Here is a 15480-nt window from a genome sequence, read left to right as displayed (position 1 = left end):
GCCTTTCATCCCTTCAGTGGGTTGATAAAATGAGTATCAAGTATGCTTGGGAACTAAACACTGGGGGGGGGGGGGGTCATTTTCGGCTGACCACCTAACTGGAACATCAGCCTTGCACTGCTAAGAGCCTCTGATAAAAAAATATATTTTAAAATTTCAGTACATGCTTTTAACACTTTTTTTTCTTAAAATTATTTTCAAGAAAAATTTGTTTAAAACTAATGAACAAAGACACTATTATTGTGTTTTTACACTATGAGCTATATATTTAAGGTTATTTTCACTGTCAGAAACTTCCTTTTTAAAGTAATGCTTACTTAGAAAAAAATTACTGAAATAATAAGAGCAAGCAAAAGCATTCCGCATAATTTGCAAAAGGTTTGGTCCAAATCACTGCAGATTAGAGGAAGTTGACTATAGATAAACGCACAAGGAACCGCTTAAGGTGTCAAGTGATTCAAGCTATTACATGAGATTTAAAAATATATAAACTGAAGTAACAATTTCTATGCTTTATGAAAAAAAAAAAAAAAAAAAGGTAAAAAATTTAGTGATTACAAGTCACAAGTTAACATTAAACATATATTCACCATGAGCAGTGACTAAATCAGCTTCTCTTGTAATAACTCTCTGCCCATAATGATTCCTAGAAGTACTCAATCCAGAATTCAAGTAAAGAGTGTAACCATTTTTGACATACCCTAAAAGTAAATATTTCATTATTCCATGACTTTATCAAAATATAAAAAGTAAATAAACTGTATTTACTTTAGAGGAATGATAGGCAATTGCACTTTCAATAGAAAGTTTTTAAAAAACTATTTTTAAGGAAATACTTGGCTAAAATACCTGGACTACATATGCCACCTACAGAGTTCCTACGAGGTGAACCTACATAAGCTAGGCCTAAAATTCCGCCATCAAATTTTTGGTCTGTAAACAAGTGAGCAAGACAAAACCAACGATGATTCAAATTGCGAGAGAAAACCTATAAAATACATTGAGCTATAAGAATGAGAGCATAACGCTTCAAATTTAGCCATTCATAAAAAATACAGAAATTTAGTTATAAGTTGCACAATATGCAATGGGAAGATATATAAAAGGTGAAAGTGAAAGCTCATCTTTCATAATGAGCTACGGTTTAATTCAAAAATACTTCTTAAATTAACCTTTCAGCAGTTTTTGATGTTCATTTTTAAAATACACACACACATATACAGTTGGCTCTCTGTTTAACGACTTTCAAGGGACCAACAAAAATCGTCCTTAAGTAGAAATCATCCTTAAATAGAATGCTTTTAACACTATAGTGGACCATCTGGGACCGTGAAAAGCCGTCGTTAAACAGAGAAAGTCATTAAATAGAGTGTCATTAAACAGAGAGCCAATTGTATATATACAGTGTGTTCCATTTTAACCTGCAAGATCTTTGTTTTGCAACCGTTAGTCTAGATGCATACTTCCAATCCCAAAAATGTTCAAAATCAGATGCAGGGTTAAGATATTGAAAGTTTAAAGCAAAAATAAAAATGAGACAAAAAATACAAAGTTTAACTTTTTATACGGGCCCTAGGTCCAGAGGAATAATCTCCATTGAAAAATAATTCCAATACAAAAAGTTGGACATTAGTACAAGATATGAAACACAGCGTTTTATGACTAACACCACTTAACACTCGCCGTCAATAACATCTTTCGGAGGAAAATATAGAACTTTATAAAGGTTTAAAATTATATTTGTGCATGAGTATGGTTTTTTAAATTGATCGAGGCTTTGTAGTGTTTTTGCATATCATGGCATAACATTTGCATTTATTTTTGAATAGCAATGAAAAACATAAATACTTAGCTTTTTTCGTCCGACAACCTATCATTCTTCTGAAAGGGCGATAAGTTCCTATCTCATCTTCTATAGGTCCCTTAAAACTTTAAACTCTAATATCTTTTGGAGTTCTGGTCACACAAATGTCAAATTTTTTGTGTTAGAAAAATCTTTTAATGGAGATTATTTCCCCAAACATAGGTTAGGGTACCTAGGGCCCGTATAAAAAGTTATTATTTTTATTTTTTGACTCATTTTTATTTTGGCTTCAAACTTTTAATATCTTAACTCTGCATCTGATTTTGAACATTTTTGCAGTTGGAAGTATGCATTTAGGACTAACGGTTGCGAAAATAGAGGTCTTACAAGTTAAAATGGAGCACCCTGTATATATTTTAATTAAGAAAAAATTTAAAAAGTATTTAAAAATCTAAAAAAATTGGCACCAATTAAAAAAAAAAACTTTAAAAGGTTCAGTATCATTTAAGATTATGTTCAATCAACACAAAGAGAGAATATAATACATAACATTTTTTAATTTATATCTCAAAACATTGGTTTAAATTTCAATGCCCAGTAGGAGAAACACATAAAAAATGTCTTGGAAAAATAATAGTTGCGATAAAACTATTTGTAATTAAAGCAAAACTGAAATAGAAAAAAGGAGAAATTGTTTCAAAAACTATTAATTCAAATTTAAAATCTGTTAAGTCAACAAAAAAAAAAAAAAAAAAAGATGCCGGAAAAAATATGCATTGATTTTTAATTAAAAAAAGCAAATAATAAAAATATTCGTAAATCCTACTTCTAATAAATCTCTAACATTCCATGATGCTCCAGCCATATTGTAATGGGTTTCACCTCGACTCACAGGTGTTGGCTCTGTATGCACCATGACTTCCTGAATCACAAATCCCATACCACTAAAACCAGACTGTCGTTCACTATCTTTCCATTCAGTTTCCAAGAATATTTTATTAACACGGTCAATTAAGGAGATCTAAGATGAAAGTAAACAAGTCATAAAATTTGAAACAGTAACTTCATTATTTTTATGTAGTACTAATAAGATAAATTATTTACCAGAAAATTAATAGTTCCTTTTAAGTTACTGCCACCCATATTTGTATAAAATCTGAAGTCAGCAACCAGTAACAATGAACATCGAGTTTGAACTGGTTCCCAATTATACGGATCAATAGCTTGTCTTTTGCTGATCACTCTTTCATCAATCACAATTCCTTCTTCCATATCCACAGTTGCATTTCCATCTTCTCTGACATAAGTGCAGAACTCGGTTCTAGAAAAAAAAAAAAACATAACAGTGGAAATAAATTTTATAGCATGTAACTACAAAATTATGCTAAGCAAAAAATTATGTCATTATTTCAACATTCAACTGGGTGTCCACTCCCCTCAGTCTTATTCTTTAAAAAATACACATAAATAAATAGAAGTACCTATTTTAAGTTTTTTTTTGTTTCCTTTCCAAAAGAAACTGATACGTATACTTAACTAAAATTATTTAAATACTTTTCAAAATCAGAAGTACATTTTTTATGATTTATTTTTGGTTTCTGAGAAAAAAAACACTGACATTTTTTTAAATTCAAATTTTTGCCATTTCAAAATTCTTCAATGAGATGAATTTAAACTTCATTTCTCTAGAACTTCCATTTCCTTTTTACCATATGATTTCTTACCTGAACCCTTAACAATCGGCTTTGCATACTTTTTCAATTTTCATATTCTGAGGCTTTTTATATTTATTGTTCTGTCTTTTAAATAATCATCGTTTCTCAAGAACTTATCACCTCCAGGTTCAGATCTCCCACACAGAACAGTGTTCCAAAACAGCAAATCAGCTTTATTGAACAAATTGCCACATTTTGGCTAAGGTTACAGAAAATTTTATGACAGTGGAAGCCTGATATTTTGAGAGCAGAAAGTACTTTTGGTTGTCAGTACATTCTAGTGTTTTTGTGAAATTGAGCGCATTAGTTTTTATGTGCAAACTCTTGATAAAGCACAGCACGGAAATTTTTTCCCTAGATTTCAGGATGTCATAAACTCTTCCTTCTTCATGGTAAATTTGAATGCCTTTTATCTTCTACAAAATCAATATTTTTGCTCAGCAACGCATTTAAAAAAGGTATTTAAACAGTAGAATTTTGCAGTAAAAGATTTTAAATTATTTTTGTTCAGAACTTACAACATCCTAAAATGCAGCAAAAAAATTCCCCATGACACTTAGTTTATATGCGTGCTACACATAAACTAATGATCTCAAACTCACAAAAATAATAGAACGTATTAACATTTAAAAATACTTTGGGATCTTAAAACTTCACTCTTCCAGTGTGATAAAATTTTCTGCAACCATAGCCTAAACAAGACAAATCCTTTCATAAAGCAGATCCACCACTTTAGAGCATTTTTGGGAGATCTTAGATTCCCAGGATTTGGATCATAGAAGCTGAAAATTTGCACAGATTAGTTTCAAAAAGGCACATATCCCTGCAACTCTATAAAATTTCATCCAATTTGGAGATGGTTGGGTGGGGACGATTTGAAAAATCAGGTCAGTTGTTGTGAAATGACTCATTCATCTAAAATTATTTTCTTGTGGAAAGACTAGAAATGAAAACAATGGAAAAAAAACGGAAAATTTTGGGAATAAAAAAACGTTTTTTTCCCGAAGGGGTTTATTTCAATTTTGGTCCGGAAAAATTAAAAAATGATTTTTTTTTCATTTTTTCAGGAACTTTAAATTTTAATTTTCAGAAAAATGATAAAATTAAGAAACTTTTCATACTTAAATTCTGTTGATATCTCTTCTTCCCCACCACTTCCTTGTATGTTAAAATACTGTCTAACTTTGATAATGAAAGAAGTTGTATGATAATATAATTTGCATATAGATCGAAAATCATTAAATATTTTTTGCGCAAAGAAATAAAAATTTTCACAAAATTATCTAAACTAGCTGCGTGCCCGGCGTTGCACGGGCTACTTGAAAAATGAAAGAGATGTCCAATTGATGTTTTTGTATTACTCTGACATCAGTTTCTAAAGCGCTAAGGAGTAAATAAATACGCGTAATGCAAGGTTTGCAAAACACCAGTAGAGCATATTTTTGGCAAAAATCTCTTTAACGTTAATCATAGTTATCAATAATGCAAGTTATGAGTATTTTCAATTAGCACAAAAGATGAAAATATATGCATTATCAATTATAATCTGTGCTCACTTTGAACTGAATTAAATCTGATAGACTATACCTGAAACGTTTGTATGTACAATTACGATCAGCTTTTTACATAAAATGACACATACTTTTTGGTTGCTTACGTGAAACTAAAGCACCAAGACTTAATAAATACCAATCAGCATTAATCTAATACCAAGTCATCAGATTCGAATTAAGCTTTAGTTAAAATCCTTAAAAACAATATATTTATTCAACTCTGTTTCACGTAAAGAAATCCAAACAATCTTAATTTAACATGTTCTTTTAACAATACAAACTATATTTCAAAAATAGAAACAGGAAGGAAAAAGAGAGTTATTACAATTCGAAAACTCACAGATGTGACGGGAAAAAGTCCAACAAAATGAACATAATTAGTCGCACATCCTAAATGTACCAAAATATGAGGCCGGTGAATGATAAACTTACACTACAATCAATAAACATAGCTAAAGAAACAACTTTCATATAATGAAAAAAGTTAAGAACGTTGAATGTAAAAAATAAAAAAAAAGGCAGACGATAAAATAAAAACTTTGTCCGAATAGAGCAACCAATTTTAAACTAATTTAAAATGAAATTCTAGATGGAAACGTTGTTTTAAGATTTGGACAGCAGCCAAAAAAATCTCTTTCAAAACAATTATTAGAATTTTACTTGCTCACGCAAATTCAAAATGGCAACAGGAAAGAAATAAAATTCCCGAATAACGTTATGTTAATTAACGTTTTAATTAATATCTCCGCTAATTAAAGTCGCACAATTACGAGATTGGTCCTATTGTTTTCTTTGGGAAATTTCGAATTGATCGGTATCTCGTTTGACTCCCGATTTGCAGCGGTTCTCGGGAAGATAGATCTTCAGACAGACAGACAGACAGACGCGAACAGATTTTAATATTATAGTGGATAATATCAATTAGGGGAACCATTAAGGGTGAGATTATATTTATATCTATTAGGGGTGGCCGATGTAGGAATTTCTACATCGTGATGCATCGCCAACCTTTAATTTTTTTAAAAAATTTTTTAAAAGCTTTACTTATAACTGCTTGTTTAAATTTACATTTTTTATTCAAGATGAAAAAATATAAATTTTGCCCGATACTACAAACAGATTCAATCAGCAAGAAATTAAAAAAAAAAAAAAACAGCATTGAAAGTGCAAGATAACAGAAAATATTACAAATGTGTTTTGGGGTTACAATGAACCCATTTTTTCAATGCAAAAAGATGTGAGCTCATGGAAAGTCTCATCCACTTGCATTAAAAAGGGGTTCCTCAAAGCACCAAAATATGTGTGTTTTGGTGAATGATTATAAGATGAGCTTTGTTCATCAATGAATTTTCCATCAAGACTTTAAAAAATTGCATTTCCAGCAAGTTTTAAGAAAAATCAAGGTCTTGGTTTGCTAATGATACTTCTACATACTGGACCTTCTTTAGCACAGCCAATATCCTTAGTGAAGAATTTATTTTCCTTTTTCATGAAACAAACATAACTTTAAACACAGAACTATGTTTCTGCGAACTGTGCGAACCAAATGTATAACTGTCGTGCTGAGCACACAAGTGGAATCCACAGTTGAGCTCAAACTGAGATATTGCCTTTTAAAGTTCGGCTCCTCCATATATTTGATTCAGATGTCTTTTTTTTTTCAGAATTTAAAAAAATATTTATCGATCAAGTGACCCTAAAATATTTTATTTATTAATTAAAATACGAAACAGAGAACAACTTGGTTACAATAACTCATTTTTGTTGAAAAGGGCTGGTATGACTACTTTTACTACTGTGCTTAGCACGGCCGTATAGTTAATTGAAGCTCCAGTTTAAATTTTGGTTCAGCTTTAAAAACCATTACGCAAAAGCTATTTGAAACAGAACATGTAATTGTTATGATTGGACACACTTTACCCAATATTATTGGTTGAACGATGATTTGACTTATTTCTGGTGTTTGACCACAAAAGTTTGCAGTTTTAAAGGAAAAGAGCTGTTTTTTTTTCTAATTAAACTTACCTGTACATGTATTTCTGTCAAGCAGAAAAAGAAGATGTGTGGATTGCATATATTTTTTTAATACTTAACCCTTTATATGTTCCAAGAAAAACAATACCATTACATAACCCTATTTTTATTTATAAAAAAAAAATAATTTTTCCATTTTTTCCAAAGTTTCTAGAACCCCCCCCCCCCCCCCCGGGAAAACACAGTATTTGTTCACCACTTCAAATTTTCCGAAAATTTTACATCTCTAGGAAAGACACATAAAAGGCGTGAGTGTGTGTGTGTGTGTGTGGGGGGGGGAAGGTGTCTGCAGATCATCAAGTAAATATCACTTACAAAAAGGAATAATGCAATGTTTTCCCTTCTACTACTTCTCATGCAGATAACCACACAAAAATTTACTCATATATAGCTTCTAATATATTTCATCAAATTACATTAAATTATAGTTTTGAATAATAAAAATAACCAATAGGATGTGACAAACCCATAGTCATAAACCCTCTTGAAAAGAGTAAGAACAAGAATATAAAATTAAAGAAATACTTACAGTTTCTTTTTATCTGGTGCTGACTCCCAACTGTACTTGACATCAGAACCTCTATAAACTATCATACTTGAGTAATCTTCATCGGGAATATGTCTCCAAGATGGTTCAATAATGTATGTGTCCTCAGAAGTTTTAATTGCTGCCGTGAGAACTCCATCATCAATATGAGCACTGACACGAGTACCAGTTTCACCTGCAAAAGATAAACTTAATAAGAGAGTCTCAGTTTTCTCCCTTGTACTTTTAATAATCAAAAATGTTTATTTTAAACCAAAAACAACATTCATTCCTAATCTGCAGCTGAATGAAGGTTTATTCTAACATTTTCCATACATTTTTGTTATATTTGATTTTAAGTTACCTCCAGATATTAGAGATAGGTTACTCACCTACTATAGGGTTACTAAATTAATTTCTATACTTAATACAAGCGCAAGGGGTAAAAACTTACCAAATACTCTTCCTTCAAAGAATGCATCTTTATCTACCCAAAGTGACTTCTTGTGACCATTTCGGTCAATCGTAAATGCTTTGAATTGTGATGATAGTAGGCCTTGCGTAGGATTAAGAATCAGGCGAAATTGTCTGAAACAAAAATTTAAATTAATATTGTTTTGAAAGATAAAAGCTGATAAGAGAAAAAAAGCTTATCTTTATCCAAAACCAAGTAGCAGGTTCTCTTTGGAGTAATATCATAAATTAGAGCAGTAAGAATGTTTTTAAAAATCTTTTATAAAATACTTTTATCAAAACCTTCAGAATTCCACTTTTGGTACAAAATATTCCAAATATTTCTTTTTCCAGAAAATATTTCATTCTAATAAATTTGAAATCACACAAAATATAGTGATCACTTGGCACAGAGACTTTCAACTACGATTTGACAAGTAGCTTTGACTTTTTAAGAAACTTCTAAACAACACACTAAGGGCACTTGTTAAACACCAAGAATATTTTCATTATTTTTTTAAAGACGGAAACTGAAAATTATATTTTAAGTTTTTTTTGCATTATTTACAGACTTGGATTAAAAAGTAGAAACTGGTGTGATATGCTCATGTCTTAGAGAATTTCAACCATCAACTTTTCATAAGTTTTGGTTCACCTACTTCTGTACTTTTTCAGCTAAAATCCTACGTCCACTTTTTTCAGAATTCAGTGCCATGCGGAGGGGGGAAGGGTATGGCGGTTTGGCACCTTTCATCCCTGCCAAGTATTTCATTTACTTTAAAAGTCTGATTGCAATTTTCAAAGAATGCTTTGTTTTATGGAAATTACAATCCAAACCAAACTGCCAGTTCCCCTACCTTGCCATTGGTAATTTTTGACCAAACACAAAGTTCATCAAGTTTTTTTTTTTTTTAACTTTGATATGAATAAAAGAACTATTCTCCCTCTCTTGACCAAAAAAAAAAAAAAAAAAAAAAAATACAGGTAAAACTTTAATGAGTGACCATCCCTAGGTAGTTACCATTTCCATTAATGATCAATTTTCTAGGGGACTGTTTTTTCACAGTATCTACTCAATGTCAAAAAATCCTATAAAACAGGGCTTCCCAAACTTTATAGCCAACGAATATCTTTCGTAGACAAATATTTTGTGCAGACCCACCACCCCCAAAAGCAATTTTCAAGGTTTCGAGAATATTTTGTTTTATGGAAACTACAATCCAAAGCAAACTGCCAGTTCTCATACCTTGCATTGGTAATTTTTGAGCAAACAAACATAAAGTTCATCAAGTAATTTCTTGGGGGGCACCCTTAAATGATGTCACACTTTTTTCCACATGCATGACCCCCCCCCCCTCTCCCCTACTGTGTCCAAAAGTGATACTTCATCATACCCTCTCCTCTTGTTACATGTCACGCTTTTTTCATAAGCATTTTGCTATAATTATATGTGGGATGTCCCTTTTCTTATTACCCCCTCCTTTCCCTTGTCACAAACTAAAACAGTTTTCCAAACTCGTCCCCCCCCTCAAAGCGTGACTTCATTTGTGGTTACTAGGTCCAACTTTATTTACAAATTCTGAAGTACAAAAATCAAAATTGATCAGACAGAATTCAATTGGTAATGAAACAATGAAAATTCAAAATGAAACATTGAATTAATGGAAAGAGTGAGGTTGGTTTAGCTGGCCAAATTTTACTGTATTGGGTTTAATTTTTGACTGCTGGAGTCAAATATCAGGTTCAGAATCTAGACAGCTTCGGTATTTAGTTTGGTAGAGTAATCCTCAGACACTTTTTGAGCAGGTTTTGAAGAATTTTTGAATTTGGAGACTTGCTCCCTTTTTTAGAACACTTCGAAGCATGTTTTGGAAGTTTTCAAAACATTTCTGCGGACACTTCTCAGAACACTCATTTGGTTCAGCAAACATTTTTACACTTTTAAGAGTGCATTTGAGAACATTTTTTGAACACTGACACAAGTCTTATTTTACAGAACACTTAGTAACAGTTTTCAGGCCAATTTTTACAGTATATTTGGACCACCCCTTTGATTTTACCAGTAGTTTTTGTTATTAATCTTACAGCAGTATCCTAGGGCAATAGTCAATTGCCACCAGCAATGGACGGTCTTCGACAATTGAAGGCCACCCTTTTCGACACCAAACGACAGCGATTCATTGCAACAAAATTTCAGGTAGTATCATATTAAGAGATTCGATTGATTGGTAATTTAAGAAAGATGCTGAAATTATATTTGCATGAAAGAAAGCAATGATTTCATAAGTGTGCCTAAATGAGTTCCCAATCTGTTTTCAAATGTGCTCCCAATCTTAAGTTCAACAAATATCCCGAGTGTATCACATTCGGATTAAATTTAAAACACATGTCAATATTTTTTTTTTTAAATGGAGCTAATTTGGAACAGATTTTAGTGCACATTCAGGCAACTGGAACACTTTCTGTGAAATAAAGTGTTCCAAACGTGTTTCCAATGTGTTCTGGGAAATCTTGAGATGTCAGGAAGTAGTATTTAAAGGATAATTCTGCACTTCGAAGGTGAAAATTATGGTTTTCAGATATAAGAGCATTATTTTAATATCATTTAAGGTGTTAAATTTTTATTATGTTTTTTTTTGAAGTTTGTGGCGGACCCTCTGCTAAGGCTCGACGGACCTTTAAGAGGCCCGCGGAAGCCCTGCTTTAGAAGATACCATCGAAACCTCCCACAAACTGTCAAATTGCAAACTTAGCACCAACAAATGGAAGAATTTTCCATAGAGAAAACAAAAGGAGATAGAGCAAAAGAAAAGTCCTAGGACATTTAGCTTGCATACACATCAATTTTAAGATACAAACAGTAATTTTCTTAAAGGTTGTATCTCAATATTTATTGGTTGCTTACAAATTGAACGGGGCATTTCTAGATCATTTGAGGGGTGGGAATCTATTTTTAGCTCATTTGAACAGTTAAGAAATAGATAGGCTCGTGTTGCACTCAGATTGCGCCAATGATAAGAAAATTAATAATTAATTTTTGTTACTAGGAAAAAAAATTGCCGCAGAAAAAAAAGAGTCTTATGAAGGCATAACTTTTCTCATTTTCTAAAGCAAATTAGTTTCTAAATGGAAAGTTAATGCAAGAAATATATTTTGTATTAAAAATAAGAAAAAAAAATTTCTCGATTTAAATATATATTCTAATCATAATGTTCTTAATATACTGTGAGCAGAATACAAATGATTCTACATGATTTTTATTGCTGATATTAAATGCTTTTTGCATGTTCAAGAACAACCTTTAAGAACCACCAGCCTACGTTAAAGATCACTACTTCGACTTTCAGGAACCAAGACTAGTCGCTCCAGAAGTTTCACTGTATTATCTTCTCTTAATGTAACAACAGAAAACCTATTTGCTATGCTTGCTTGGCAAAAAGTTCAACAATTCCTGAAAACAAAATGCTGATTTTGTAAATAACACTGACATGAAGTCAAACATTTTTTTAAAAAGAAAGACGAAAAAAACTAAGAAACAAGCATTGATGAGGCATCCAGTCATTAATAGATGCACCAATGATCACGAAGAAAAGTAAGCCTTGTTTATCTCGAACAATTTATGGTGTTTTACTTTCACCCCCGAAAATATTTGAAAAACAATCACTTTTCCAATATCATTTGATTCTTAAGCTGCCATCTTTTGAGTAAAAAGAATGCTACAGAGATGCTAAAAAATTAGCAAATCTGTTCTGTAAGTCTCTGTGCAAGTTCTGAGTGCTTTCAGACAATCCAATTCCTAAGCTGCTGGAGTGTTCAACCATTCTATTCATTGGTCAAAAAAGCAAATCTGGTCGTTTTGTGTCTGATGTCGCCTGATTTCAACTGCATGATAAAACGCTATTTACAACATTTAGTTCTTAACATTTTTTCCTTGCTAATTATGCAACAAGTTGTAAAGTTTGCATTATTATAAGGTCACATAATTTTTAAAAAAAACTAATAATATTTTTATTCTATTTTTAACGGGCCATTTTCTTTGAACTACTGAAGCCCAGGAAATTTGAAATATTCTTACAAAAAAAGTTTTCCTGCATCTCTTTACAAGATTAAGGAAGATTTATTCCAAATATTTTCAATTTCTGTGGTCTAGAAGCTGAATTGATGGTATTTTTTAAAACAGCCAGTGTTGTATGCCCCCCCCCCCCCCAAAAAAAAATACTTTACCATGTTTTGCAACATAAAATCATTTGACCAAAATTTTTCTGCAAGTACTTCACGCGTTGTACGAGAAAAAGTTTGACATTTTGCACCAATTGGGTGCCAAAAATAAAAATCATTTTATATAAGTTTTTTTTTAAATTGGACTGTTGCTATTTATTTCTGCGGAAATGAGATATATTTCCAGAAACATCACAGCTTTCAACCAAATGACTAATTAAAGAGCACTGAATTTGGAAAACTAGTTGACGATGAAAACTATGAAAGCAAAAAAACTTTAAGGGGATATTCTAGTCTAGGGGATTGATTTTAAGGTGATTTTACGGGCATAATAGAAAAAAAAGGAGCTATTTTCCCTATGCATTTTTATCAGTTTTTTTATTAATACTTTAAAATTATAAAAATGTATAATAGTTGAAAAAAAAAATTCAAAATTGTAGGAGGCTGGCAAAGTGGGGACATTAAAAAAAGGCGTGACTCCTGGTTGACGCGATTCCAATCCTCTAGGTGATCTGAAACATAAAGTTAAGGTTAATTCTTATTAAACAAGGATGTAGAATTGTCTGGACGAAGCCGATTTGAAAATATTTTTTTTTTTTCACAAAATGGCGTCTTTGTGAATAAAAAAGTTCATTTCTTCGCTTCTTTTTTTGAACTTTAGTATTTGTTTTTAAATAATAAAAATCAAAAATCACAAAACCCCCTATGTGGAGTACAGATGAGACAGGCTCAGCCCAAGCCCTACAGCCCGAGCCCGAAATGGGCGCAGGCTCTAGAACCGAAAATATTTTGGGCTCGGACTCAAGCAAAGATATTCAATCGTTGATCGCCAAACAAATTCAAAGCAAATAAACACTTTCCTATTGAGAGAAAATGAAAGGAAAATTTAAATCAATTCAATCAATGTGAAAATTAAACCAAAAAAAAAAAAAAAAAAACCCCAGAAAATAAATTAACTTTTATTTATAGTGTTTTTTTGCTATTACTATTGCAATATGTCATACAGTAATGCATTTGAAGTGGAGCATTTTGAGAAAATTTAGAAACTTCTGTTAATGAAGAACATTTAACGTAACCAGGGGTCTGTCCAGGATTTTTCACAGGGTCCGTTTTTTGTGAAAAATAAAATAATTTTGTGAAAAATCAATTATTTTTGTGAAAAATCAATTATTTTTGTGAAAAATCAAATAATTTAAAAAAAAAATTTTTTCTTGTAAAAACGAAAGTTTAGACTCTTGAGATGGTGGAAACTGCATCATTGACACTTAAAGTTGCGTGTTTTCTCTCTTTTCTGTTGAGAATATCATTCTTGAGTGTTTTTCTAGTATTTGAAGAGAGGGGGGAGGCATCGCTCCCTTGGAGATGGGCACCCCTCAAGTATCAATATTTATCTACCATTCTATATCATGTTAAATTATACTAGAAATGTTTTTTGTATAGTATTTAAAATAGCTGTAAGAAAAAAAAATAGGCAGGGGTTCAGCATTTAACTTTTTAATCCAAGACACTGTTTAAGAGCGCAGAGTTTCGTTCAAACCTTATAAACTCCGTGATTTTCACAAAAATAAAAAAATATTTTATTTGTTTACCTCTTAACTAAGCGTACTAAACATCGAAAATTCGAAAAATCAGATTTCCACAGCGGGTGCAAAGAGATTGCAATCCTCAAAGTGAAGGAATCAAAAGTATAAAAACGGCTTGTAAAATAAATATTTTCGATAAAATTACTTTTGAATTGCATTTTAGAGTCCTATGATAAACATATCATTAATATCTGGACACAGTTGAAGCAAAAATAAAATAAATTAATTAATTAAATAAAAAGTAAACCATCGATTCAGCATTTTAATTACTGACTCATAAAAGAAAATGGAATTCCCCTTTAAAAACTTGAAATAAGCTTTGTTACAAAAATAAAGAGACTTTTCATTTATTTGCATCCTAATAAAGTGAAGTTAGCTTGAAAAAAAGAACAAAATATGATTCTCATATCGGATGTAAAAAGATTGCGTTTTTCAAAATGTAGACATCTATAGAAAAAAATAATGGTAAATAAAAGTTTATTTAAAGTTAATTATCCTTTTTAGTATTGAAAAACCAAACCCATATAACTTTCTCCCAAAATAACAGTTTAACATCGCACCACCAGACACTAAGTGGCGATAAGTTTAAATATTGTAACCCTATCTGAAGCGATCACATCCGCCCCACCCATACTATCCTTTGCAGTTCTAAATTCATTTCGCTGTATATTATTGATGATTAAATCATGAGTGGGAAGAAAAGTGCTTACTACGCCTATTCAGAGAATGTTGACGCTTTTCCAAAGAAGTTTACAACAACACCGCTGCATAAAACAAACAAGCAAAATTATAAACCTAACTGACTTTCAGCTGTTAATTTCTTTCAAAGAAACCAACAACAGGCATTATATTTGTTTGGCGGTAGTAATTATTTATGCCTTGCAGGAGCATCACAAGAGTGCCGATTTTTTTTTTCCTTTTGCAAAATTAGCTGATTTTGTATAAGTTGATTCCTCTAATTTAACTTTAAATATGCTGTATTATTTTAATTTGAGATTTGCTCTTTCAATAAACTATTTGTGAAAGATCCGTTTTTGTTTACCAGAATTTTGTGAAGGGTCCGTTTTGGTTGATCGGATTTTTGTGAAAGGTTCGTTTTGGTTGATCGGATTTTTGTGAAAGTTCCGTTTTGGTTGATCGGATTTTTGTGAAGGGTCCGTTAACGGACCCAAATTTGCTCTGGCCAGACCCCTGGTAACATTTTTTATTAACAGTCAGACTGTAGAAGGCTTGGTTTTTGATACAAGAAAGTTTTTTCGGGCTCGGGCGGGCCCGGGCTCTCAAAAATGAGCCCGAACTGATCTCTAATGTGGAGACAATTTTCATAGTACTAAGAATGTCTGTAACAAATTTCAAGAAAATCTGCGCATTAGAACTTGAGATATCTTAGCAACCATATCGAAAAAACTAGTTTGTAGAAAAACGCAATTTAAAGTTTGCAGTCTCATTGCAGCAAAAGAGTTTATTTCAATTAAATTAACTGTAACTCAAAAAATAATTTGAATTTCCGTAAATCCTCTTAGAAACTTATTCTTAGAAGTCCAAACTTTGAGAATATGAAGGGGAAAAAAAATCGATTTCTTTGAATTTCTAG

General features: G+C 31.6%; 1 protein-coding gene across 1 annotated transcript in view; it reads right to left on the bottom strand.

Annotated features, from left to right (window-relative positions):
* The window catches only part of LOC129230976 (ADAM 17-like protease), a 53010-nt gene that overhangs the window by 28666 nt on the left and 8864 nt on the right, over window positions 1-15480 (bottom strand). The window contains exons 3-8 of the mRNA XM_054865215.1: window positions 8087-8220; window positions 7636-7828; window positions 2909-3125; window positions 2631-2825; window positions 850-988; window positions 591-701 (exon numbers count right to left, since the gene is read on the bottom strand). Of these exons, the coding sequence (XP_054721190.1) occupies window positions 591-701; window positions 850-988; window positions 2631-2825; window positions 2909-3125; window positions 7636-7828; window positions 8087-8220 (989 nt within the window). The remainder of the gene's footprint in view (window positions 1-590; window positions 702-849; window positions 989-2630; window positions 2826-2908; window positions 3126-7635; window positions 7829-8086; window positions 8221-15480) is intronic.

Source organism: Uloborus diversus, chromosome 10 (genome assembly GCF_026930045.1).
Source record: "Uloborus diversus isolate 005 chromosome 10, Udiv.v.3.1, whole genome shotgun sequence".
Lineage (NCBI taxonomy): Eukaryota > Metazoa > Arthropoda > Arachnida > Araneae > Uloboridae > Uloborus > Uloborus diversus.
The sequence above is the reverse complement of the archived record's forward strand: the minus strand, read 5'-3'. Positions and strand labels throughout refer to the sequence as shown.